Consider the following 27,293-nt stretch of genomic DNA (forward strand, 5'->3'; position numbering starts at 1 on the left):
TTTCTTGGACTTGCTTTTCAATCTCCTCCTTTTGATAGTGAGCATATCGATATGGGCGTACATTCACCGGTTCAGCGCCTTCCTTCAAAGGAATACTGTGATCAATCTGTCTGGAAGGGGGTAAACTGCAAGGCTCCTTAAAGACATCAGAATATTCTTGCAATACTCCTTGCATGCTAGGTGAAATGCCATCATGTGTATCCTGCATAGTAATCTGTAAACAAAAGGCATATATGGCACCGCTGGAACAAACATCTTTTGAGATTTCTTTAAATGTAGCAGCTTGGATCTCATGACCATCTATCCCTTCCAACTGTCTGGCTTTATTTGCCCAAAAGAATTCCATGGTTAACTATTTCCAGTTGCAAACCACAGACCCGAGTAACTCCAACCATTGAATTCCCAGCACTAAATCTAGCCCTGTGAGTGGTAGAGAATATAGTGTTAAGGAAAAAATAGAGCCTTGTAGGTCAACCTGAACCGCGTTGAATTTTTCTTGACATTTGAGATTCTCCCCATTTGCTACCCTTACTGTGAATGCTTTAGTAGATACCACCGGTAGACACAACAAGTTTGCCATTCTTTCACTGATGAAGTTATGTGTAGACCCACTGTCAATTAATGTGAATATAGCATGAGTCCCAATTCTGGCAGTTACTCGTATGGTTTTGGGTGCAGTCCACCCTGTTAATGCATGTAACGTAATCTCAGGTTCAACAGATTCTTCAAGGTGCTCTGCAGCATAATGTTTGTTGTGGATGTCATCATCGATAGCTTCATCGTCCTCAGCATGACTTTCTAACATCAGTAGTTTTGCGCCTTGACATTTATGCCCTGCTGTGAAACGTTCATTACAATTGAAACACAACCCCTGCAGTCTTCTCCGTTGCATTTCATCCCAACTCAAACTCGTATTGGTGTCACTTGTGTTGTTGACGTTGATGTTGGAAGGGCTAGAGGTGTTCGTACCGATGGTGTTGGACGTATGAACTTCCTCTGTCTCATGAGCTGATCATCCTTCATTCGTGCAAAGCTGATAGCATCTTTCAATGTTTGTGGCTTAAACATACGAATGCCATCTGATATATCCGTCCTCAAACCACTCATAAAAGTTCCCACCAAAGCCTTTTGTGTCCAACCTCTGACCCGATTGCCTAATCGTTCAAATTCTCGCTGGTATTCATGCAAGGATCCAGTTTGTCTGATTCTTGAAAGAGCTTCATCAAAATTCTCACACTCTGATGGTCCAAAGCGAGCCCAAAGTTCATCTTCAAAATCCAACCAAGCAATAGCTCGTCCCTCATCTTGGAAATTCCTGCGAATCCACTGCCACCATTGATTTGCTTCCCCTTCCCGATGGTAGGATGCCAAGGATACTTTTTGTGTTTCAGCAGTATTCTGAAACTCAAAAAATTGGTTTACTCGATTAAACCATTTAGTTGGGTCGTCTCCTGAAAATCTAGGAAACTCAAGCTTTGCAGATTTTGAAGATACAATTTGTCGCCCTCCTTCATGGCCCTCATGATGTTGATTACCATGAGCTGCAGGTGCCTGGTTAGCAAGTAACACGTCAGAGAGACGATTGAGGGTTTCCTCCATTTGGCGATGTCTATCAGCCATATGGATCTCCATTCTGTGTAGTCCATCTTGGACTTCCCCGAGTGCAATTTCTAGTTGCTCAATACGTTCTTTGTTGGTTCCCATAACCTGGCTCTGATACCAATGTTAGGTCCCAATATTTACTGTGAATAATGCTTTCTCTTAGGGTGAGAAATAAACTGCAATTTGCATATATAATTCTTCTTCCCCCACTTAAACAGGACTTGGCTGCTTAAATAGCAAAGCCAATTAACTCCCCACGTTTACACGTCAACTAATAAAAAGAACACACGACTACAAAATACAAATAAATGATAATGGACAGAGACCATCCATACAGCCACATCTTCTAACTGCCCTCCTGCATGTATTGTCTCTTTGCACGTTTGAATGCATGAGACATGCAACCCTCTGTCCACACGATTGCACGTTTGAGTGTAGTGCATGGAACATGCACACTTACAGATATTTGAGGTTTGGTTTGAGGCCACGAGCTGAACGTCGTGGCCTATCACACTAAGATTTATATACTCTAAATTGATAGCTTTTGATAAATCTGGCAATTTAGTCAAACACCGAGAGGAACTGAGGTTGATTCCTTTCAAATTCAGAAGATTCAGTCGCAAAAAATTGAGAGGATTAGAATTTGGTACTCTATAATGTTGTGTGTGGTTCCGCACCATGTGATGGTGGGACCACCACATTAATTGGCAAGAGACTTGGTTGTCTCTTTAGTTTAAAAACACAACCAGTTCACTGTAGATGGCAGTAGATAAAACATAAGAGAGAAGAGAAAACCGAGAGAAAAAGAGAAGAAGAGGCAGCAGAGCATCCTGTGTTCTTCCTTCGATTCCGAGCTCGTTCACCGTTGGATCGGGCTGAAATTTTGATAGAAGCTTCTAGACACGTTGCTCTTCATTCTAGACGGTTGGATCGAAGATCGGTGGTGTGAAAGCTGGCTGTTTTGACAGAAAACGGGGCTGTCAGTATTGTGAGTTTTTCTCCAATAATTCTCTTATAATCTTGTTGTAATCCAAGAATAAGTTATTCTTGATGATGTATATGTTGAATCCTTATTTGAATATGAGGAAGAACAGTTGTGAACCCATTATTGTTGATAGTGGAAGTTTTTAGGTGGACTACGGTCCTGTGGTTTTTCCCGCATCGGGTTTTCCACGTAAAAATCTTGGTGTTGATTTGTGTGATTATTTGCATTATATTTGGTCATTGTTTGATTCTGTTTTTACTGCACAAAGAGGGAAATAATTGGGACTTGTGAATTGTATTTCGCTAAATTGGTGTCCGATTGTTCCTAGTTTTCCCAATAAAGTGGTATCAGAGCACTGGTTGTGTAGATTGAATTTCTTGTGCAGTTAAAATGGAGAAGGAAGATTCGGGCATGATAAAGCTCACTTCCTCAAATTATTTCCTATGGAAAACAATGATGGAGGATCACTTATATTGCAATGATTTGGCTTTGTCGATTGAATGTAAAGGAATAAAGCCTGATGAAATGGATGATGCAGAATGAAATGGGCTTAATAGAAAGGCTACCACTAATGTTAGAAAATGGGTATCTTCTAAGTCCATTAATCATATTTCTCAAGAACATGACTGCTATACAGTTTGGAAGATGTTGGAAGAAACCTTTGCCAAGGAGAGTGCACAAAACAAGGTTTTTGTAATTAGAGACCTTGTGAATTTGAAGTATAGAGATGGTGAAGATGCTTCGGGGCATATAAATGTATTCCAAGGGTTCTTGAATCAACTATCATTGATGAATATTGAGTTAGCCGATGAAATGCAAGCATTAATCCTATTGAGTTCATTGCCGGATAGTTGGGAGACTTTGGTGGTGTCACTTATCAATTCTACTCCGAATGGAAAGATCACTTTGAAAACAGTGAAGGATTGTATCCTCAACGAAGAGAAGAGGAGGAAAGGGACAAGCACTTCCGAGTCTCATGCACTTGTTACAGAAAGTCGAGGGAGAAGTCCAAGCAGGTTCTCTCACAGCAAGCAAGATAGAGAATCCAGCAATAGAAAAGGCAAATGGAAGCCAAGAGGAAGATCTCAGTCAAGGAAAGGTTTCAAGTGTTATTATTGTGACAAGCCTGGGCATATGCAAAAAGATTGCAGAAAGTACAAAAGAGATCAAAAGGGTAAAAATGAAGAGAATGGTACAGTTGCAGTTGTATTTGATGGTGATGTTGCCATTGTTTGTGATGATGGTTGTGTTAATCTTGCATGTCAAGATACCAACTGGATTGCAAATTCAGCAGCTTCTTACCATGTTACACCTCGACGTGATTTTTACACATCCTACATTGCTGGTGACTTTGGTCAAGTTAGGATGGGAAATCAAGGGATTGCTAGTGTTGTGGGCATTGAAGATATTTGGTTGGAAACCAATACTGGGTGCAAGTTGCTACTCAAAGATGTTAGGTATGTGCTTGATATGCGCCTACATTTGATCTCTACAGGTACTCTTGATGAAGAAGGCTATCACAACAACTTTGGAGATGCTAAATGGAAGCTCTCTAGAAATTCCTTAATTGTTGCTAAAAGGAAGAAGATGGGTCTCTACATGTCACAAGCCAAGGTGATCAAAGGGGAGGTGAATGCAATTGAAGATTGCTCTACTGATTTATGGCATAAACGGCTTGGACATTTGAGTGAGAAAGGCCTTGGCATTCTTGCCAAGAAGAACTACCTTCCATTAAAAGGTATGAACTTGAACACATGTACTCATTGTTTAGTTGGTAAACAACATAGAGTCGCATTTCAAAGATCACCTTCACATAAAAGATCACATGTTCTTGATTTAGTTCATACTGATGTTTGCTCTATGATTGATAAGTCTCTTGGAGGTGCATTGTACTTTGTTAGTTTTATTGATGATCACTCCAGGAAAATCTGGGCCACTTGTTTGAAATCCAAAGATCAGGTGCTTGATGTCCTTAAGGATTTCCATGCCAGAGTTGAAAGAGAAACTGGTAGAAAGCTGAAATGTATTCGAGCTGACAATGGTGGTGAATACAGAGGTCGTTTTGAGAAGTATTGCAGGGAACATGATATCAAGTTGGAGAAGACAATTCCTAAGACTCCACAGCATAATGGAGTGGTTGAGAGAATGAACAGAACCATTGTTGAAAGAATTAGATGTATGCTCTTTCATGCAAAGCTGCCTAAGTCCTTTTGGGGTAAGGCAATGAAGACTGCAGTTGCCATGATCAACCTTTCTCCGTCAGTTCCTCTTGATTTTGATGTTCCAAATAGAGTTTGGAAAGGAAAGGATGTCTCTTATGCACACTTAAGAGTGTTTGGATGCAGAGCATCCGTACATGTTCCAAGGGATGAAAGGTCTAAGCTTGACAGCAAGACAAAACAGTGTATTTTCTTGGGCTCTAAAGATGATGAGTTTGGCTATAGGTTATGAGATCCAAAGGAGAAGAAAATTGTGAGAAGCAGAGATGTTATCTTCTTTGAAGATCAAACCATTGAAGACTTTGAACATAAGGAGAAAACAGAGTCTACTACTTTTATTCCATCTAATTCAAATCCAACACCTACTCCACAGTTACCTTTGATGCCTGCTAATCATGGGGGAGATTTGCAAAATGATGATAATGGTGGTTTTCTTAATAAACCATTAGTTGGTGATGCTGAATCAACTAATGATGAAATTGATGTTATTCCTAAACAAGTTATGCAAGAAGCTCTAGATGAGCCACAATTGAGGAGGTCAACTAGACCTCGCCAACCTTCCACCAAATACTCTCCTCATGAGTATATGCTGGTTACTGATGGGGGAGAGCCAAAATGCTTTGATGAAGCTATGTCACATAAGACGAAAAGTGAGTGGTTGAAAGCAATACAAGAAGAGATGAAATCCTTGCATGAAAACCATACTTTTGAGTTAGTGAAGCTTCCTAAAGGTAAGAGAGCACTCAAGAACAAATGGGTGTTCAGGTTGAAAATTGATGAACATTGCTCGTAACCAAGGTACAAGGCAAGATTGGTTGTGAAAGGTTTTGGTCAGAAGAAGGGTATTGATTTTGAAGAAATCTTTTCACCAGTGGTCAAGATGTCTTCAATCCGAGTTGTGCTTGGCTTAGCTGCTAGTTTGAATCTTGAAGTTGAACAGCTTGATGTGAAAACTGCCTTTCTCCATGGTGATTTAGATGAAGAGATCTACATGGAGCAGCTTGAAGGGTTTGAAGCAAAAGGTAAAGAGCAGTTAGTCTGCAAGTTGAAAAAGAGCCTATATGGTTTAAAGCAAGCTTCAAGACAATGATACAAGAAGTTTGATTCTTTCATGGTGGATCATGGTTATGACAGGACCACTTCTGATCATTGTGTATTTATGAAAAGGTTTCCAGATGGAAACTTTATTATTCTCCTATTGTATGTGGATGATATGTTAATTGTTGGCCATGATGCTAAGAAGATTCAGATGTTAAAGGAAGAGTTAAGCAAGTCTTTTGCAATGAAAGACTTGGGACCGGCAAAATAGATTCTTGGCATAAAGATCACACGTGACAGGAAGAAGGAGAAACTTTGGCTATCTCAGGAGAGATATGTTCAAAAGGTACTTGAAAGATTCAACATGAGCAACTCGAAACCGGTTTGTTCTCCACTTGCAAGCCACTTTAAACTAAGTTCTAAGCAGTGTCCTTCAAGTGATGAAGAAAGAGATGAGATGAAAAAGGTTCCTTATGCATTCGCAGTTGGTAGCTTGATGTATGCCATGGTTTGCACAAGGCCGGATATAGCTCATGCAGTTGGTGTGGTTAGTCGTTTCCTCTCCAATCATGGTAAAGAACACTGGTCAGCAGTGAAATGGATACTCAGGTATCTCAAAGGTACTTCTAGTTTTAGCTTATGTTTTGGTAATAATAAACCTGTGTTGCATGGATACACAGATGCAAATATGGCTGGTGATGTTGATTCTAGAAAGTCCACATCAGGATACTTGATGAAGTTTGCAGGGGGAGCAGTCTCATGGCAATCACGATTGCAAAAATGTGTTGCATTATCCACTACATAAGCTGAATATATTGCTCTTACTGAAGGGGGCAAAGAGTTGTTGTGGATGAAGAAGTTCTTACATGAACTTAGCCTAGTTCAAGAGAACTTTGTGTTGCACTGTGATAGTCAAAGTGCAATCCATCTCAGTAAGCATCCTACTTTTCACTCTCGATCAAAGCACATTGAGGTTAGATATCAATGGATCGAGGTTCGCATCAGATGATATGCATGCAACCTTACTGATTTGAAATATAGGTCCCCCCCTCTTTGATGTCCATCGTCATAGGGTGTCTTTGTTTGCATTCCAAAGCTTTCTTTGTTCTTTCATGCATTGGCTCATTCATGTGCTATCCATCGCTCAGTTGTAAATGCAACGCCTATCTTAGGTTATCTTCAACAATTACTGCCCTCATTGTTTGTCTTGCTTAACCATGCCCCCAAGTGTGGTGTTGCTTGATTCATCAAGAAGGATTTTATCTCCTGGATTTTTCTGAGGATTGTTCTTTGATTGAATGTGTGCATTATGCCAACGCCCATCAAAATTCTCAATCAGTCATGAACTTGCCTTCAGTTGAAACAATACTTTTTAAGTATATGTTATCATCAACCTTCTTGGAAACTATCAAGTCATCTAGGCATGGATCCTATAGCTTGCAGTAAAAGGCTCATTATCGTATTCTCAATGTTCTTCTCAATAAGTTCTTTTCATCCCGTCTAATCAGATTGTGAAAATAAATGCGTTGGCATCATCAATGATCCATTTGATTATCCATATTCATGCGGTGAAGTGCACCTTTGAGCTTCAAAACAGATCGTCCCATAGTCAGTTTAAATGGGTGCATCCTTTCACACTTATTCAAATACAACTATACGATAACATCAATTGTTGCTTGGATTGTCTTTGAACAACATTGCCCCAACAATGATATGAATGCTCGTTCATTTGTTTATACTCAAGAAGGCTTTTCTTTGTCATTGTCAGATGCTAAACATAACTTTGATGGACTTTAACGACTCATCATGTGATTCTTTCTTTGCCCCCCCAGCTGATCTGCATGTTGTTTGTTTTTCTTTTAAGGGTCCACTGTATTGTCCCCAGGTGGTCAACATTTCAAGGAGTGTCGAGAAATGTTGGTGTCATATTTTTCAAGGATTTTGCAAACTCAATTGATGTTCTTGTTTGAAAATCTTTCTTGTTCTGGAATCAAATCTCATATTTCAAAGATCATGTCTATTCAAAGTCTAGTTGTTGTGATGAAATCAGAGATATTGGTTTTTTGAAGGTCTTTTCATAAATCAAGCTTCTCTGGTCAAAGACCCAACACACACTATTCAATGTAGTCCTTGATTGTCTTTTATTTTGAAAACAGAAATTGACTTGTTGTGAGATTAAAATAGCTTTTCTCGGTTCTTTGTGTCTATTTTAATCTTTGATCTTGGGTATATCTTTTGATGGTCTGCGATGAGGTGACCTTCTGTGAATTTCAAGAAAAACAAAAGGCTCAAGTCAAAACTTGAGGATTCATCAAGAAAAATTGTTTTCTTTTTTAGCACCAGTTTTATCAGCATGCATATTAAGCAGTAGCTTAATTCATAAAGCCACGACTCTTATGGAAAAGCTCTTTAAGTTTCGAGATCGCCATTTATCAGTTCAAATTGTTTACTTGATCATAAAGGGCTTTTAAAAGCATGTAATGCAAGCTATGGTTCATGGCTATGAAAGAAAGGAGTTTCACAGGCTCAAAAGGTGTTTGAGGATTTCAAAGACCTAGGATCAACATCAACTATTCATCAACTCTCTTTCTCTTGTTGTCATTGTAGAGAAAGTGACATACAACCTTGTTAATTTTAGAGATCAAAATTCTTTTAACATAGGTCATAATGCAAATCCAACTTTTTCTTTGATGAATAACCAATCTATTTTTTTTTAAGACATTAGAGGTTTTATCCTAAACACACCAAAAGACATGAAACTTGATTTTTTTGGTGTTGACTTTTGGCATTTTCTGTGTCTTTCTTCAATTGAAACATCTTTTTGCCCCTCTTAGAATTGATAGGCATTTTCTTTCCTTTCCATTTTTTTTTTACTTTTTTTTTTTTGCATAGCCTTCCTCAAAGTTTTTCTTGGATGGCCCTCAATCTAGGGTTTTTTCTTCTTGCCCTTTCTCAATCATTGGACTTTTGTTCTAAGCCTTTCTTTTATCCATTAATTTTATCGGTGTCTTCAAAATATCTCTCATTTGCCCCCAATGTGGGGTGTGATCCTAGTCAGGGTTTCATTTTAAAAGAAAATATTTTACCAGGCTCAAAATAGGACTGCAAGGGATGATTTTTCAAAAAATATGAAAGGATAACAAAGATGGTCTTTTCTCATTTCAAGCAAGGTCGGTTAGAATCTAATAAATTTTGACCTCATCCAGTGTAATTGTTGCTACCCAATTTTTGACCCATGTTTTGATATATTTTCAAAAAAATCCAAAAATAGAGAAAAACAAAGAAAATTCAAAAAATATGTTTTTTAATATATTTTTGTCATTTTAGCATTTTCAACGTCGTCTAAAAAGAATTTAATTTTTCAAAAGATTTTCAAACGCGTTCGACTTTTCACGCGTCGTTTTTAAAATCATTGATTTTCCTCATCGAGTCGACGTTGATATTGCTCGTTTTCAAAAAATACAAAAAAACAAGAAAAATCAAATTTTACAAAAAAAGAAAGTTAAGGGACCAATTTTGAAAACTTGGCAATATTTTTTGCCTATAAATACTGGTTTCCAACACTTACAAGGGAGGGGGGTCAATTTTGACACATTCAGAAAAAAATACAAAAACCCTAAAACCCAACTCTTTCTCCCCACTTAAAAAAAAGGGGCCGGCGGCGCCTTCCCCTGGTTTTAAATTTTTTTTTTCCTAATGTTCTTCTCTGAAAACCAGCCGCCGGCCCCCACGTTGAATTTTGTTTTCTCTCTCCCCCACACAGACCTTCTCAGCCGATCTCATCTTCTCCTGTAGCCTCTCCATCCTCCCCGGGGCCATCATTTTTTTCTTCCTCACAAAGAACCGGCCCAACAGCCCCCCACCACTTTGATTTTCCAGTTTTCTCTTCTTCCTCCACCGGCCACCTCACTCTCTGATCTCTTAACATATCCAACTCCCCTCCATTCCACAACACACAGCAGCCCCTCTCTCACTCACGGTGGTTCATCCAACACCGGACGAGTTCAGCCTCCAACAGCAGCAGCGCCGTCCCCGGCAGTGCCCTCAGACCCACGGTCTCCTTCTTCGGCCGACCAGCACCAGACCCTCTCCATCTCGGCGGCGCTCCTCTAAGCCATCAACAGCGCCTTCTTCCTCTCCGCAGCAGCGACGGCCGCCACAGACCCGACCACAGCACCGCCACCGACCACTCCTCAACCGGATCTGCAACCAGCGAAGGAAGAGAAACAGATCTGCAAAACAAGAAAAACAGATCTAAAAATGAAACAAACAAATTAAAATCAACTGCCTGTGTTGTTTTCGGATGCTTTGCAGGTCACCGCCGGCGTAGGGAGGTTGAGAAGAAGAAGTCGATCCAGACGCCCTCTGTTTCTGGGCTTTTCCTGCGGTGGCGCGTGAACCCACGCGCCACCAGTACGCGGTGGCGCGTGGAGGAGACGCGCCGCCAGTGTTTTCTGCCACCAGAAGCCTTCCCAGCACTGTTCCCGTGCACTGTTCCTGCATGTTCTAGAAGCTTTGAGATTTTTTAGGGTTTATTTTGTATTTTTTTTATTTGTTTGATGTAATATTTATTTAATTTGAATTTTATTTGTATTTTGTAAATATGGATGTAAAAGAAAAGAAAAGAAAAGGAGAAAGAAAAAGAAAAAGAAACAAAAAATAGTGAAAGTGTATGTGTGTGTTTATTTTTTTTTATTGAATTATTTATTTATTTTCTTTTTTAATGATAGAATTGCAAATATATTAAAGAAGAATTTAATATTTTGATCGGATCACGGATAAGAATTATTAACTTATACGTAAGTAATATTTCTAATTTCCGACGAAAAGACAATTATTAAAACTTCTTTAACACGTCAAAGCCACGAAGCAGCTTACCTCAGGTAGGGTGCGTTAGGGGTGCTAATACCTTCCCTAACCACAACCAGTCCCTTACCCGCAATCTCTGACAAGACCAGTACATCAGGTTTTCTAGTAGCCTTCAATGAATTACTAGGTGGCGACTCCAACGAACCAAATTCAAGTAACGCAACAACAACGAGACGAAAAATCGCCAGCCGATGCCGCGCGCCGAATGATTTTTTTGGGGTGCGACAGTAATGATTGGGACTTGCAAGAGTCAATGATTCGTGAGTCCATAGCTACCAAAATCCACTACATGTCATTATGCATACTGCTCACAGTGGGGGTGATTTCAAAGAAGGCCAAGGCAACAGGTTGTCATTAGTTGATGACTGAAGGCATTGTTGTCGTTCATGGCTGAAAAATAGAGGTGTAGCTTTAATAGGATATAGACACGCAGTGTTCCCACAGAAAACTGTGCAGACATTCCCTTCCTATTTGATGCCCTACACTTGTTCAGGCAGATTTGAGTTCAACTACTTCATCTTTGATGTTCTCTACTTCCTTTTGACAATGAGCCTTATTCTGACCCCTTTCTTCATTTTCCATATTTTTCAGTCTAGTGTAGTAGCCTTGTTCAAACACATGCATGATAAATGTATGAACATGTGATCTATATGATAAACTCGCCCTTTGGGGGGTGACATATGGTCATAACTCTTGCATGATGAAACAAGAATTTTTTTTTTCTTGATCAAACTCTACAATAGAAATTCTTGAGTGATGACAATTATATCCCCCATAAGTCTTGAATTTAAGATACTTCAAAAAGGGCTTGCTTAGATGCAAAACAATATGTACGGAGCATACATCCTAAAGGCAGATTCTAATCTTTTTACGTGAGACAAAGGGTAGGTTTACTACTTGGTCTCTAAAAAAAGTCTCTTATTGTCCCAGTGATCACCCTCGTAAAGGCAATATGGGGGCTCAGTAGATAGTAGGATGGCATGTGTACCCATCACGAACAGTCTAAGCACTCAACAAAGAGTTAGGGTTTACACAAACTTAAACCTTGACTAAAAGTCGTAAAGTAAGTCGTTAGGCCCCCACCTAACCTAAAGCTTATGTGTTCTTTCAAAAATTAAAACTTGTGATGCATAAGAGAATTCTATACAATGTATGAATAAAACATAAATAAACAAAACCCGAAAAAAACTTGAACATATCAAAACACAAAGCTTAGTCCGATAATATTGAAAACAATTCATGTCACCAGTGGAGTCGCCATTCTGTCGCACGTCACCCGCGCGGCGATCGGCTGTTGGTGATTTTTCGTTCGATTGCTTAATTGGTTCTTTAGGAGTCACCACCTAGTATTTCATTGAGGGTTATTAGAAAACTCAAATTTATTGATCGTTGTCAGAGATTCGAAGGCTAGGGACTGGTTGTGACTAGGAAAGGTATCAGCTAGCATCCCTAGCACAACCTACCTGAGATAAGCTGCTTTGCGGTTTAATGTGATTTAAAAATCTAGAATATTAATCAAATTCTAAGGCTTTAATAAATCAATTATTAAATCCCAGAATATATATAGAAACTTGCTCTTATATTTTAATGAAAAATACAAGTTGATTTTATTTATCCATTGAAATATTTAACCATATTCAAATTAAACCCTTAAATTTTTTTTTTCTTTTTTATTTTTTATAATTTAATAACATAAATAAATAAAAAAAACAAACACACACTTCCACGTCACTTTTTATTATGTGTTTCTGTTATAATTTTTTACAACATAACATAAACTAAAAAAATTTAACAGCAATTTAAATACATAGTCAAACATGTAAAAATTACAAAAAGGTCCCTGAAGAGCCCAGGAACTGCAGAGGAGGTCCTCAGGAACTGTGGAGTAGTGGCGGCGCGTCTTCCCACGCGCGGCCGTCACTGGCGGTGCGTGATCTGAGTCGTTCTCTCCTCCTCTCCCCTTTTACACCAACGGTGGGAAGTGACACCACCTGCAAAAACACCCAAAATCGCAAGCAGTCGATTTTATTTTTTCTCTCTCTTTCTCAGATTTGTCTCGGGTCTTCTCGCTTTTCAAATTTCTTTCACTCCTGTTCTCTCCCCTCTCGATCCGTTTTATTTATGATGAGGCCGGTTGAAGGAGATGAAGATCTGGTGAGGGTGGAGCTGCTACGGCTGACGGTGAAGATGGTCTTCACTCCTGCTGGTGGCGGCAGCAATGACCTTGCTGCTATTGTCGTCTGCTCAGCTGACTTTGTTGTGGGGACGAGAGCAGCTGTTGAGCAGGGAGGCTGAGAGAAGGAAGAGGAAGCAGGGGGATGAAGCCATGTCCTTCCTTTTTTGTAAAAGCTTGGGGTCGCCGGCTGGTCTGTTTTGCTGAGAGTGAGAGGGTGAGGTTTTTTATTGCTGAGGAAGTCAGCCGAGAGAGGGGGGGAAATGGAGGGGAATAGGGAAGACTAAAAATGGCAGGGGGAGGGACCTGTGGCTGGCCTCAGTTTGGGAGAAGAAGCTCCCGATTCAAAACCTCAAGGCCGGGATATCCCTTCAATTTTTTTGGATGGAGGCGGCCGGTTGTCTCTTGGAGGAGAAGGGGCTGCTGCAGAGAGGCAAAATATTTAGGTTTAGGTTTTTTTGTTTTTTTGTTTTCCCCACCACTTGTAAATTTTTCCCCGTGTCCATTTCTCCCTGTGTAAAAAATTTCTCCCCTTGTAAATTTAACTGTTGCTTAGTTTTGCTAGGTTTACAAACTGATCCCTCAACTTTCTTTTTTCTTTATGTTCTTTTTTTTTTCTATGAATTTTGATTTTTCTTATTTTTTTTGTATTTTAAAAAGTGAGCAATATCAACATCAACTCAACAAGAAAAATCAGCAATCATAAAATTTACGTGTTAAAAGTTGAACACGTTTCAAATACTTTTGAAAATTTTAATTCTTTTGAGATGGCGTTGAAAATGCTAAAAACGATGCAAATATATCAAAAATATATTTTTTGGGTTTTCTTTGTTTTTTTTACTATTTTTTATTTTTTCTAAGAATTTATCAAAAATATGGGTAAAAAATTAGATAGCAACAATATGCATGCTTTGAAAATATATGTTAAAAATGGTATTGGATGCATAGTTTGATGTTTTATGATAGTTAAGGTTATAATAAGAGCTTGTTTAAATGGCAGCCAAGTTAGTTTTGATGTTTTGGTTAGTCATTGGATTTTGTTTTGATTACATGTGTTGATAAGTGATTTATCAAAATTGTGATAATAGGTTGTTTTCTAGTTAGATTTTGTGTTTATTCAAGCCATGTTTATGATAATATTGATTGAAAACAAATGTTATAATTAATGTGACGATGTTTATACATTTTTGAAGTTTTATGGTTTGTCTAAATCAATTGTTGCATTGCTTTTTTTGTTTGTTTTCTTTAGTTTTATATATATATATATATAGTTCAAGCAAGTCATTAAGGGTATGTTTAATTTAAATTTAATGAGTTGAGGTTATTATTATAGAATTTTGGTCAGTTTCAAGTTTAAAGCCTTTTATGGATTTTTTCTACATTTCCTAGTTGGTGTTCATATGCTACCACTTTGATTTCCTTACAAACCAAAGTTTTTTGGCATGTCTTGTTTGCTTTGATCAAACCCACATACATGAATGTTTTATACTCGAAATTAGTTATTTTATGGCTTGCTTTAGATCAATTAATCATTTAACCATTATGAAGACTTGAGTTTAGGTTTAAATAGTTTGGATTGATTCAAGAAATATTTGACATATTTGATCCCATTCAATATGACTTTCTGCAATAATTTTACATGTTTTATTTTTTATGTGTTTTTAGTTTGATGTAGTTTGGTCTTTTATCTTCGATTTGGTTTATGTGTTTTTAGCCATGTTTTAATGTTTAACCAAAAATCCCTGTTTGATCTTTGTAATTTTTGTTTATGAGTTTGGACCAAGCCATGAAGCCCAATCCACTTGATTGGGATGAGCTTTCAGGTTTTGGATCAAGTTAGGAAACCTAGTTCACATGATTAGGCCGATCATTTTAAAGCCTAAGGTCATGTTTGGCAAAGCCAAGATCTATCAAAGAAAAAATATATTTTTGGCTTGTTAAAGTGTGTTTGGCAAACATATCCTCAAGATAATTTTTAATTTGAAAAAATTTATTTTTAGCTTGATAGTGGCCTTGACCTAAATTTTAAAAAAAATATACAAGAAAAACCAATTTATTTTTTTAATTTCAAGAATTACAAACTTATACATAAAATGTATTCTTAATATTAAAAGAAAAAAATTAAGCTTTAGAATTGCTAAATTTGATCCATAAAGCTATATTCTACTTTCCTAAAGTGAATTTGTTTTAACCAATATACAGACTAATATTTAGAAAAACACAAAAAAATCTTAACAATAAAAAAAAAATACAATTTATCTTAGATATAGCGTATTAAAGATAATATTGTCTTTCTTGTATATAACTAATTTTTTTATCTAAACTTTTTAAATTAGTTAAAAATTTTAATAATAAAAATATTAGACAACAACTCCTATAAACAATAATAAAAAAAATTATTTATCGTTTTTATGGTACAAAAATACAATCCAAAAGAATAATCATCCCACACGTTGCGGCAAAGCTTTGTACAATTTGAAGGACGTGATGGTAAAGCGAAGATTTGCAAGGCCTTTGATTCCATAACGCTGAAGACATTGCTTTTGTGAAATTTCCACGAACCTTCTTACATTTGAAACCAAGAAAAAAGTTTTACTGGAGGAGGAGGCTTGTTCAAACTCACCAGTGAAGTTACAGTAAATTAACCTGTACGGTAATAAATATCAAAGTGACTTCAAACCACACGATGTCTCTTGTCATCAGTTGACTTTTTCTTGTTTTTATTCACTTGTGTTCGTACCTCTTCAATTATTAGATTGCTTTCCCTGCGAGGCTAAGCCCAAATGAGGTTCAATTTCAAGCAATTTATGGTTGGGGAAGCAGATCAGGTGAAGAATATCCGATTAATAGTCCTTTCTTGTCTTTCAGCTCATATGATCTAGAGAATTTCACCCTACAACCTTGTGTAATTTTTTGATCTCATGGCTTCTTCTTCTTCTTCAACACCAACCATCAACCTATAGACACAATTTTATGCACCTGAAATTAAACAAGAACACGTGTACAAATATATGATTTTATTAAATATATGAATGGGTACAATCTCTATGTAATATATTCTATCAAAAAAACATGGCAATCCTCTGATTCTTCCCTTGGATTTGGTGTATGGTGACTTGATTTATTTGAGTAATCAAGCCAAGATTTATGCTTTGCAAGAACGTGAATTTGAACGTGTATTGCGAAGCGAGATGTTGTGATTTGATGCTTTGAAGAGTACCTTAATTTGTCTTCAGAGTGTTGTTGAAGAACTCTTATGGGGCGTTTTGGCTTGATCCAACAGAGCTTCGTTCTTTGTAGACTTCAAGCGTATATGAAGGAGGCTTGAGAACTCTTTGAGAGAGAGCTTCCTTGCTTGAAGAGTTTGTCTTGAAGAAAATTTGTATTTCCAGGAATCCAATTCCCTGTCTTTAGGTTGAGGCCCTCTATTTATAGAGTTCTGTAGGGGCTCTCAAGTCCTTTTCCAATGTCACATGGCATAATTTTATTTGTTGGTCTTTATTGACGGGATCTTGTATTTATGACAAGATATCTTGAATATCTCATCCCAAGTGTCAACTTTTCATTGGCCAAGAAATATATGAAGGCTCATTTGTTTTCCATGTCATTTATTTCAATTTTATTTTATCCTTTCTTTTAAAGAATAAAATAACACATGGTGAAATTTGATTGGTAGAAAATTTGTGTTTCTACACAACCATCCAAAAAAATATCCATCACTTGTAAAAGCAATTGAAGACTCCATGCTCTCTGCGATCATTTTTTCCCAAAACTATGCTTCTTCCAAATGGTGCTTAGATGAGCTATTGAAGATTCTTGAAAGCAGAAAAGTTAGAGGGCAGATTGCTATTCCAGTATTCTACGCGGTTGATCCTTCTGATGTAAGAAAGCAAAGTGGAAGCTTTGGAGATGCATTTGCGTACCTTGTAAAGAGGAAAGCTTTGGAGATGGGGGAGGAGCAATGTTTCAGAGCTGCTTTGAACGAAGCTGCCAACATATCTGGCCATGACTCAAGGAAGATCGAGTAAGCTTTCTTTAATTAATGTATAATATTGGTTGATTCATTTATATATGGAGGGTTTTGATTGCATGTAGATTTTGGTTTTCTATTCTAAGACATCTATTGATTTGATAATTTGATGTTTAATTAACTTCTTTTTTTTAATGATCTGAAAATGAGATTGTTTCTATCCAGAATAAATATCTTCAAAACAATTATGAATAATTGGACTAAATTGAAAGACTTTTATCAACAAGAACAAAATCAGATGCTTCAACCAATTCAAGGAAAATCAAATTAAAATGGTTGGCTTCGACATATTATGTGAAGAAAAGTAAAATGAGCTATGTCAATGAGCTATCTTTATATTAAATTATAAACTAAGTGAAAATGAGTTTCACTCTAACCCAGACAGAAAATCATTATTAAAGCTATAATGACATGATAAATTAATTTCTCCTTTTCTATCTTTTATTATGTCCATTCCAATACAAATATATGTTCTTTAAATTTGTAGGTCCGAGTCTAAATTTATCGAGGAAATTGTCGAAGATATTCTGAATAAATTGTGCAAAATCTTCCCCGTCCACCCCACGAATCTTGTTGGAATTGATGAACACGTAAGGAAAATTGAATCTTTGTTGGATATGGAGACACAGGATGTTCGGATTGTAGGAATATGGGGAATGTGTGGTATAGGCAAAACAACTATCGCTCGAGCTGTATATAACAAAATTTGCACCAAATTTGAAGGGTTTTCCTTTATAGCGAACGTCAGGGAAGAATTAAAAAGACGCACAGTGTTTGATTTGCAAAGAAGATTTTTCTCGCGAGTACTGGACCAGAAAATTTGGGAGGCGAGCCCTTTTATAAAAGATAGGCTTCGCCGGAAAAAGGTGCTCATTGTTTTTGATGATGTAGATAGTTCAATGGTTTTGCAAGAATTGCTACTCGAGCAACGTGATGCATTTGGTCCCGGAAGTAGAATTCTGGTGACAAGTAGGGATCAGCAAGTGCTAAACCAAGAGGTTGACGCAACATATGAGGTCAAGGCATTGAATCACATGGATGCTCTTCAGCTCTTTAAAACGAAAGCCTTCAAGAAGACCTGTCCCACAATTGATCATATACATTTGTTGGGCAGGATGGTGACCTATACAAAAGGCAATCCACTGGCTCTTGTAGTTCTGGGCTCAGCTCTCTGTGACAAAAGCAGAGAGGATTGGTACAGTGCATCGAATGGGTTAGGCCAGATTCAAAGTGTTGAAATTCTAAATGTGTTGAGGGTCAGTTTTGATGGACTGGATACGGAGCAAAGAAGTATTTTTCTTCACATTGCATGTTTCTTCAAGGGAATCAACCGACTCCATTTTACAAGAATATTAGAGAATAAGTGTCCTGCTGTGCATTACTATATAAGTGTTCTAATTGATAAATCTCTCGTATTGGCTTCGGACAACATACTAGGGATGCATGATTTACTACAAGAAATGGCTTATAGTATTGTTCATGAAGAATCTGAGGATCCCGGTGAACGTAGCAGGCTGTTTGATCCTGAGGATATCTATAAAGTATTGAAGGAAAACAAGGTTAAAGTTAAACTCATGACCTTTGTTTCCCTCTTTTTGATAGATATTTTTACCTTGCTTCCACATGTTTTATGAATTATTTATTCTTTGTCTTTGATTTCAGGGGACAAAAAGAGTTAAAGGCATATGCCTTGACATGTCCAAATCAAGGAAAATGAGCTTGAAAACTGATTCCTTTGCAGGGATGAACTGTCTTGAATTTCTCATATTCCATAATCCCTCTTACTTCGAGGTCGAAAAAAACAAAGTGCACCTTCCTCACGCTGGCCTTGAATATCTTTCCAATGAGCTTAGATATTTCCACTGGGATGGATTCCCTTCCAAATCTTTGCCACAGGATTTTAGTGCTGAAAACCTCGTCCAGTTTGATTTTCCTGAGAGCAAGGTAGAGAAACTTTGGAGTGGAAAACAGGTATGCTGCTAACATTTCTATCTATGGATTATATGTTGGGAAAACTAGGAACAATCGGATACTAATTTAGCGGAATACAATTCACAAGTCCCAATTATTTCACTCTTTGTGCAGTAAAAACAGAATCAAACAATGACCAAATATAATGCAAATAATCACACAAATCAACACCAAGATTTTTACGTGGAAAACCCGATGCAGGAAAAACCACGGGACCGTAGTCCACCTAAAAACTTCCACTATCAACAATAATGGGTTCACAACTATTCTTTCTCATATTCAACTAAGGGATTCAACATATACATCATCAAGAATAACTTATTCTCGGATTACAACAAGATTATAAGAGAATTTTTGGAGAAAAACTCACAATATTGACAGCCTTGTTTTCTGTCAAAACGGCCAGCTTCCACACCACCGATCTTCTATCCAACCGTCCAGAATGAAGCGCAACGTGTCTAGAAGATGCTATCAAAATTTCAGCCTGATCCAACGGTGAACGAGCTGGGAATCGAAGGAAGAACACAGGCTGCTCTGCTGCCTCTTCTCTTTTTCTCTCGGTTTTCTCTTCTCTCTTATGTTTTATCTACTGCCATCTACAGTGAACTGGTTGTGTTTTTAAACTAAAGAGACAACCAAGTCTCTTGCCAATTAATGTGGTGGTCCCACCATCACATGGTGCGGGACCACACACAACAAATCTCCCCCTCACGCACCATGTGAGGAATTCGCCATACTGGCAATCAACATGTAAGCTTCAATTTAGGAGGCTCTAACAAGCCTGCTTCCCTTTTACAAAACTCAAACTTCTCTCTCGGTAGAGGTTTGGTCATCATGTCTAACACGTTGTCATCAGTATGGATCTTCTCAACAACAAATGACTTCATCTCCATAGCATCTCGTGATCACGTGGTCACGCAACCTACAATCAAGATTGAGATCTGATCCCGGAAAGCCGAAATAGGTCTGATAGGAGTGTGACACAATGGAAACCTGCCCCAAGGCACCAACACTATTGGAATGAATAGAATGACGCCACGAAGCCAGTTAATCTTCCATAAGTTAGATTCAGTTCGTTCAAGAACTGAAGAATGCAAGAATCACTCTCACACATTAAAACTGAAAAATTCAGAATATTAATCATCAAAGCTGCTAAAATTTTAGCTTACATGAGTTTAAATAGTTCTTGAAAAATTAACCCTAATGGACCCCTTATGTGGACTTATATGAGGTCCACTCAAAATTGGCCTAAAACCCTAAACTGAAAAGCCCGTAACCTGATCCAAACAAGCCTTGGACACTAGCTCAAAACAAAGTTTTAATTAAGCCCAAACATGAAAGAAAATAATAAAAATAACTAATCTGTTATTAAATACCACCAACCCTTCTTTCCTTGTGTAGCTACGATGAATAAGGAATCCTTATAAGAAAATGATTTTGAAACATTAATGAATCACTGCCACACTTGTAGATTATATTGCAGCTCATTAAAGATCCTTGTGGAACTTGGAAATTCCCAAAACGAGCTGCCATATCCTTGTAGGAAAAGAATCCTAACCAAATAGGAAGTCCACAAGTCAAATGGAAGTAAGTAACAAAATCCATAGAGCCTCCGTTGACCAGTATTGTGGTTCCTTCCCAAGCTCCGATTGACCTGAATTTTTAACCCAAGGTAGTGAGATATGTCTGGAGAGTCCATATAAAATATTAGCCCGATCCAACGGTCAGATTGAGAATTATGATTGTTGCCGTAAACCTGGACTGCTGAGCTTTTTACACCAAAATCCGAATCTGATCTTACTTGGGTCGTATCACAGGGATGAACCGTACCATTCCCTCCCTCTTCAAGAAGATTCGCCCTTGAATCTTGAATATAATTAATAGTGACTTTAGTAGCCTCTTATTTAAGCCTTCAGAATCCCCTTATTGCTAACACCTTTCTCCAACAACACTGTATAGAAGTAGTGACTAACAAGAATTTCAAATAAGCACGCCGTACTAACCACTTGCGTACATACTTTTGAATGATAAACACAACAACTCTCCTTCTTCTTTCATCATTTTGGCGTTGTACCTCTTTTTCTCATGAAGCTTGAAGTTCATATAATAATCTTCTACACTTATCAACTTCTCGTTCTAGAACCCCCAAACCATGGCTTAGTTTTTCGCATCGTTGATCTACAATCCTCCTCTGTTCCCTCTCCCATAGTGAATACATGACACAGATAGGGAAAAAAAATCAAGAAGACAACGAAAAGAATAGAGTTTATAACAGGAAGAACACTGATTTAGATTCGAGATTACGAATCTGACTTTTGTTTGGACCAGAACTTATCGGAAAAAAACAAACAAATGCGAAAGTGATGAAAATGACTCAAACAACAGCCAAATATCAAAATATGATGATAGTATAATGGCAGGAACGAAATCAACATAAACAAAAACAAGTTTTAAAAGATAACACCAAACAGACCCGTTACGACAAAACAAGACCCCATTTAGGAACCTAAAGAAACCAATATCCAAATGACCTCAAATTTAATTTGTAGCATTAAAATACTATGAAAACACCAAAACTCAATTTATAGGTCGTACCCAAACTCCTTGTATGATCAGTTTGCGGCAGAATTGAACCTCCAATTAAAACCTCCAAAAGCCGATATCAAAATAAGCCCAAATTTAATATATGGCGCTATCTCATCCCCAATACACATAATATGAAGTTTCAATTGATTCTAAGGTGGTTTGCCTAGGGTTCACTAAGAGTAGTGTTTCTACGGCAGAATTGAAACTCGAATTAAAACTTCAAGCAAATAATATCAGAATAAGCCCAACTTTGATATATGATGCGATCCCACCCCTAATAGACTGAATATGAAGTTTAAATTGATTCTGAGGTGGTTTGCTTATGGTTCACCAAGATTTGTGTTTCTGCGGCAAAAATTGAATGATCCTTCAAATTTCAACTAATCTCTCTTTTCTCTATTTCTTTATTTTTTTTTCTTTTTAATAAACTGATATGATTAGAGACAGTAACCAAATGAAATATAATTATTTTTTTTTTGCTTAGATGACGCAGAGTCGAAGAACAAGAAGATGGATGCGAACACTGAAAAACTTAAGGGAACACTAAAGAAAAAAAAACGAAAATAATAGAATGATATAACCTTGTTTCAGAGCCTAGCTCTGATACCAACTGATGCGAACCTCGTGATCACGTGGTCACGCAACCCACAATCAAGATTGAGATTTGATCCCGGAAAGCTGAAATAGGTTTGATAGGAGTGTGACACAATGGAAACCTGCCCCAAGGCACCAGCACTATTGGAATAAGTAGAATGACACCACGAAGCCAGTTAATCTTCCATAAGTCAGATTCAGTTCGTTCAAGAACTGAAGAATGCAAGAATCACTCTCACACGTTAAAACTAAAAAATTTAGAATATTAACCATCAAAGCTGCCGAAATTTTGGCTTACATGAGTTTAAATAGTTCTTGAAAAATTAACCCTAATGGACCCCTTATGTGGACTTATATGAGGTCCACTCAAAATTGGCCCAAAACCCTAAACTGAAAAGCCCGTAACCTGATCCAAACAAGCCTTGGACCCTAGCTCAAAACAAAGTTTTAATTAAGCCCAAACATGAAAGAAAATAATAAAAATAATTAATCTGTCATTAAATACCACTAGCCCTTCTTTCCTTGTGTAGCTAGGATGAATAAGGAATCCTTATAAGAAAAGGATTTCAAAACATTAATGAATCACTGCCACACTTGTAGATTAATCCAAACATTAATGAAAAGCATTTTCAACGCCATCTCAAAAGAATTTAAATTTTCAAAAGTATTTGGAACGTGTTCAACTTTTAACGCGTAAATTTTATGATCATTGATTTTTCTTGTTGAGTTGATGTTGATATTGCTCACTTTTTAAAATACAAAAAAAAATAAGAAAAATCAAAATTCACAGAAAAAAAAGAAAGAACATAAAGAAAAATAAAGTTGAGGGACCAGTTTGTAAACCTAGCCAAACTTCTCCTATAAATACTAAGCTACAGTGAAATTTACAAGGAGAGAAAATTTTTACACGGGGAGAAATGGTGGTTTTTCCAGGATAGGTTATTTTTATAGGATACCCTTTTTATAGGCTAAAGCAAATTCAAGAATTTACAAAACCACTCACCATTTTCAAGGTTAGGTTATTTTTTGGAAGATTATCCCTCCCTCTCTCTATTTCTTCTATAGCCTTCCTCAAAAGTTATGATGTCCAGTTTCCCTTTGTCTTTTATGCTATAAACTTTACCAAGAGAGAACAATCTTAAAGTTGGCTCTTTTATAGGTGATTCTCTTCTTCAATCAAGGTTAACTAGGTAGATAACTCTTTTATGCAAATAATTAATCATGTAGCTTGAGATGTAAACATGTTATCAAAAGACCTAAAACATGTAGATGAGATATAGATCTATCACTATGTACAAACCACATTCAACTTGGAGGTCTAGAACTCCACATTCATTGTTTGAAAGATTAACCATTAATCAACTTAAATCTGTTAAGGTATGGGAGGTTGATTAGGGATAAGATGTTGTCAAGTTCTTTGATACAAATATGATATGAATGTTTGATGAAGATGACCAATCCTTATAAATAAAAGTGTTTCTCAAATATTTGGTGCCAATTAGAGCTCCTGAAGTGGTCGAAAACACCACATTCCATTCATTCACTGAAGTGGTCCCTCAATCAACCCTCTAGATTGAAGAAGAAGAAGATGATGATGAAGAAGAATAATGTCTAAATAATGTTTCGGTCTTCTCTTCATTAAAACCCAAATGACAATTCACTTATATTGAATCCCTAAAAATTAGGGTTTTAGGAAATCATTCTAGTCCCTGAATTTCCAATTTTTTCACACACACCTTCAATTAACTCAAAAACTTTTCATTTCATGCAATCCCATCCCTAACAATATTTATTGGCATCCTCTAATTCATATGCCTTTTATAAATTGGTCATTAATTTTCAAATTGTGCAATTTGGTTTTCAATTGACCATTAAACTTTTAACTTGTCTCAATTTGACTCTTGATTTAGTCAATTTTAATCCCTAAATGTACATGCTTTTGGTATCTTAGTCTTTGGTTTTAAATTTTTTCAGTTAAACCCTTAGTTGACCTTTAAACTTTGTTTTCTTGGCAATTAAACCTTTGAATTAACTAATTGACTTATTAAAATTCAAAATTAGTCCCCAAAACTTCTAGTTCTTGCAATTTAAACCCAAATTAGGTTTTCAAACTAAGTTTTTATTTCAATTAAGCCATTTAATTGACCCTAATATATATATATATATACATATATATATATATATATATATAATTTCTTTTTCTAAATTTTGAATTTTTTTATGTTTTTAGATATTTTTTTAAATTTCAAAAAAATTTACATAAAGAATTTTAGGAGACCCAAAATTAGGTTATGACAATCTTTATGAGTATATTTGCTTAGAAGAAGACTTGAGTAATTATACATATATTGTTGACATTGAATAAGTTTGTGTTTGGCATTATTGTAACTTTTAAAGTTACGATTTTTTAAAAAATAGGTTTTAACTATTTGTTTAGTTAAATTATTATGAGATAGATTTTTGTATGCAAAAAAATAAAAAAAGAAGATTATTTTAGTTTTTTTATAAAGCTAAGGTTTAAGAAGAAATAATGGGTGTGTTTAGGAACGCGGTGTAAACGGCGTTCCCACAAATTTAGGGTTAAATAGGGCTGCAATTGAACAAATATGAAAGCTGAAGGACTCAATTGAAGTTTGAAAAATATCCCTTATTTGAACCAAAAGAGTGGACCACATGACTCGTCATTTGATCATTATTCATTGTCTTTCCCGATTTTGCTCGAGAAGGCTACCAGGGAGGCTACTTTTTAGGTGCATTTAATGCCTTATATGTCCACCAAAATTGACAACACATGAATCAAAATAGTCATCTAACATCCCTCTATCCCCGAGTATGGTCTGTTCAGGCATATTATAACAAAACAACCTCGATGCTGACCTAAAGTAACTAACTCAGGCAGCCTTGAACTATCAGATTTGACAGTTCATGATGCTTACTTTGGACCAACAGTTGAGATCCTTACCAACTGAATCAAGAGCTAAAATTTTTCCCCTGTGAAGACAAGATTACCCTCTTCCACCCCTATAAATAGGGGTGGATTTCATGGCTTGAGTAGGAAAAAAATTTGGCTCAAAGTCGGCTAAAATTCAGCCCCTCTACTCCCCATTTCTGCAATTTTTTTCTCTCCATCTCTCTCTCCATCGTTCCAGCCACCACCAGCTCCACCACATATAACTAGCCCAACCACCAATTGGCCACCCCCACACCTAAAACAACCACCATTTGTTCCTCTCTCTCACTTCTGTAGGAGTCTTTCTCTTCTGCTTGTGAACGACTCTGGTCATCGCTCCTCCAGCTCCTAAACCACCAGCTCAATCACCTGATCACGGTCGAGACTCCTTTGTCAAGTGAGTCACTCCTTCGTCAACCTCCATTTTCTACAACCATTTAGGTTGTATGCAGAACGTGAACCACTGGTATGGGGGTGGGTTGGACCTATTCCAGACCAGCCCAAATGGTAGGGTCAGTCCGGCCAACCCCCTAAAAGAGTCAGTTTTGTTGGGTCGATTTCGGCCCACCTAGCTGGGTAGACCCAACCCACATTTTTATTATTATATAATATATATTATATTTATTTAAAAACACAAAATAAATAAATAAATAATTCAAAAATCATTTCAAAAAAATTGTGACTTTCTCAAATATTTTCCTACCAATTTTTCATAATATCGGATTATATGTTTACACTATAAAAAACAACTCCGGTATTAAACTATTCGGCTTTCTCCAAAAAAATTCAAAACAATTTTTTTTAAAAATTTTAAAAATTTTAAATTAATTTCACCTTTCAAAAAAGAAAAGAAAATATTTTTTTCATGCATATGGCCAAATCCTAAAATTTTCCCAAGCATATCTTCATAAAAACAAAAATTGCATCTTTCTCATGTTGTAAAATGCAAAATGGATATCGTAGGCAGTTTATGATCATCCATTAGGGTTTGGCCAAAATATTAAAAACCTTCTTCCAATCTTTTTTTTAGGGTTCAAATGTAGACTTTAATATTTGTAGGGTGTAAAATTATATAATAAAGTACACCCTCAAGTTTTAATGATACAAGATGTAAATAAATGCGATGCTAAAATTCAGACTTTAGAACGGTAATGATTTAACCCAATAAGATATAGATTCTTTCATGAAGAGAGATCTACCTTGAACAATAAACATGACCAACAAATAGAAACCAGACTTAATAAAATATCAAACAACAATGAAGCTTACCTTAGGTAGGGTGCATTGGGGTGATGCGTCTTCCCCTTGCATAACCAGTACCTTACCCAGACTCTCACAGACCATAGGTTCCTAGTGACCATAATATTAGGTGGCAACTCCTAAACATTAATCATAATTTTATGATTAAATCCAAAAAAATTTCCCAACACATCACACCTTATTAGAAGACATGACAAAAGCCTCCGCCATTGCCGAATGACATCGTGGCGTAACTCCGCGACATTTGAGTTGCAATAAATCGCCTTTACCTTTAAACAAGGATATATGATCTCTATAAATAGTAATTTTCTCATCCTTTTATGCATCACTTTTATTTGGCTAACTTCTTAACGATGTGACAAATAAGAATCCACATCGTTCAAAAACATCACCATCATATCCATTGATTAGTACTTAAAAGTGCATGTTTATCAAGGTTTTATATCATCATTTTGCACTTGAAGTATCAATAACTCCTTAACTAAAGCATGTTTTATAATAACAAGTTTGATACTATAAGATACCTTAATTTATAGTAAATGCTCATCTTAAATGCAGGCCTATCACATAAATAAAAGGATTGATTGATGAGTTTAAGTATTGAAAGTGAAAGGACAAAGAGATGGCCAAACTTAGAAAAGAGATGTCGGTGCAGTCCAAACCGGAACATTGCTCGGTAATTGGATCATATCTGGAGCTCTAGATCTCGGATTTAGGTCCATTTTATATGGATGGAAAGGTAAGACAAAGGCCTACAACTTTCATGAGGAGCCCAAGATTTAAAAAGGCCGTTTTGAAGTCCAAACTGAAGGAACAACGAAGAAGTCCGAAGTTGTCCGGCAGCTCAGACACTATTTAGTGTTCAGCCCATATCTTGAGTTCTAGAAGTCCAAATTACCTCATTTTTTTTTGTTGGAAAGCTGAGACAATTTCCTAGAACATTCCTAAGGATTCTGGGCAAATTATGATGTTAGCAATGACGTCTTGTTCAGACAAGAAGATAAGGATTGTCACCA

The 27,293-nt window shown here is 36.7% G+C and overlaps 1 protein-coding gene across 1 annotated transcript; it reads left to right on the forward strand.

Moving 5' to 3' along the window:
* Positions 1-16,597: 16,597 nt before the first annotated feature.
* LOC118060470 (disease resistance protein RPV1-like) lies at positions 16,598-18,907 on the forward strand. Its single transcript, XM_035073691.2, has 3 exons — positions 16,598-16,910; positions 17,404-18,475; positions 18,579-18,907. The coding sequence occupies exons 1-3, from the start codon at positions 16,630-16,632 to the stop codon at positions 18,897-18,899; spliced, it is 1,674 nt and encodes a 557-aa protein (XP_034929582.1). The 5' UTR covers positions 16,598-16,629; the 3' UTR covers positions 18,900-18,907.
* Positions 18,908-27,293: the final 8,386 nt, after the last annotated feature.

The sequence above is a fragment of the Populus alba genome, chromosome 17 (genome assembly GCF_005239225.2).
Source record: "Populus alba chromosome 17, ASM523922v2, whole genome shotgun sequence".
NCBI lineage: Eukaryota > Viridiplantae > Streptophyta > Magnoliopsida > Malpighiales > Salicaceae > Populus > Populus alba.

Bases quoted from the DNA above. Each gene is read 5' to 3' on its own strand.
- LOC118060470 (XM_035073691.2), top strand. From the start codon at position 16,630: ATGCTCTCTGCGATCATTTTTTCCCAAAACTATGCTTCTTCCAAATGG. The intron at 16,911-17,403 runs GTAAGCTTTCTT...TTAAATTTGTAG, and splicing joins CATGACTCAAGGAAGATCGA to GTCCGAGTCTAAATTTATCG. The intron at 18,476-18,578 runs GTTAAAGTTAAA...CTTTGATTTCAG, and splicing joins AAGTATTGAAGGAAAACAAG to GGGACAAAAAGAGTTAAAGG.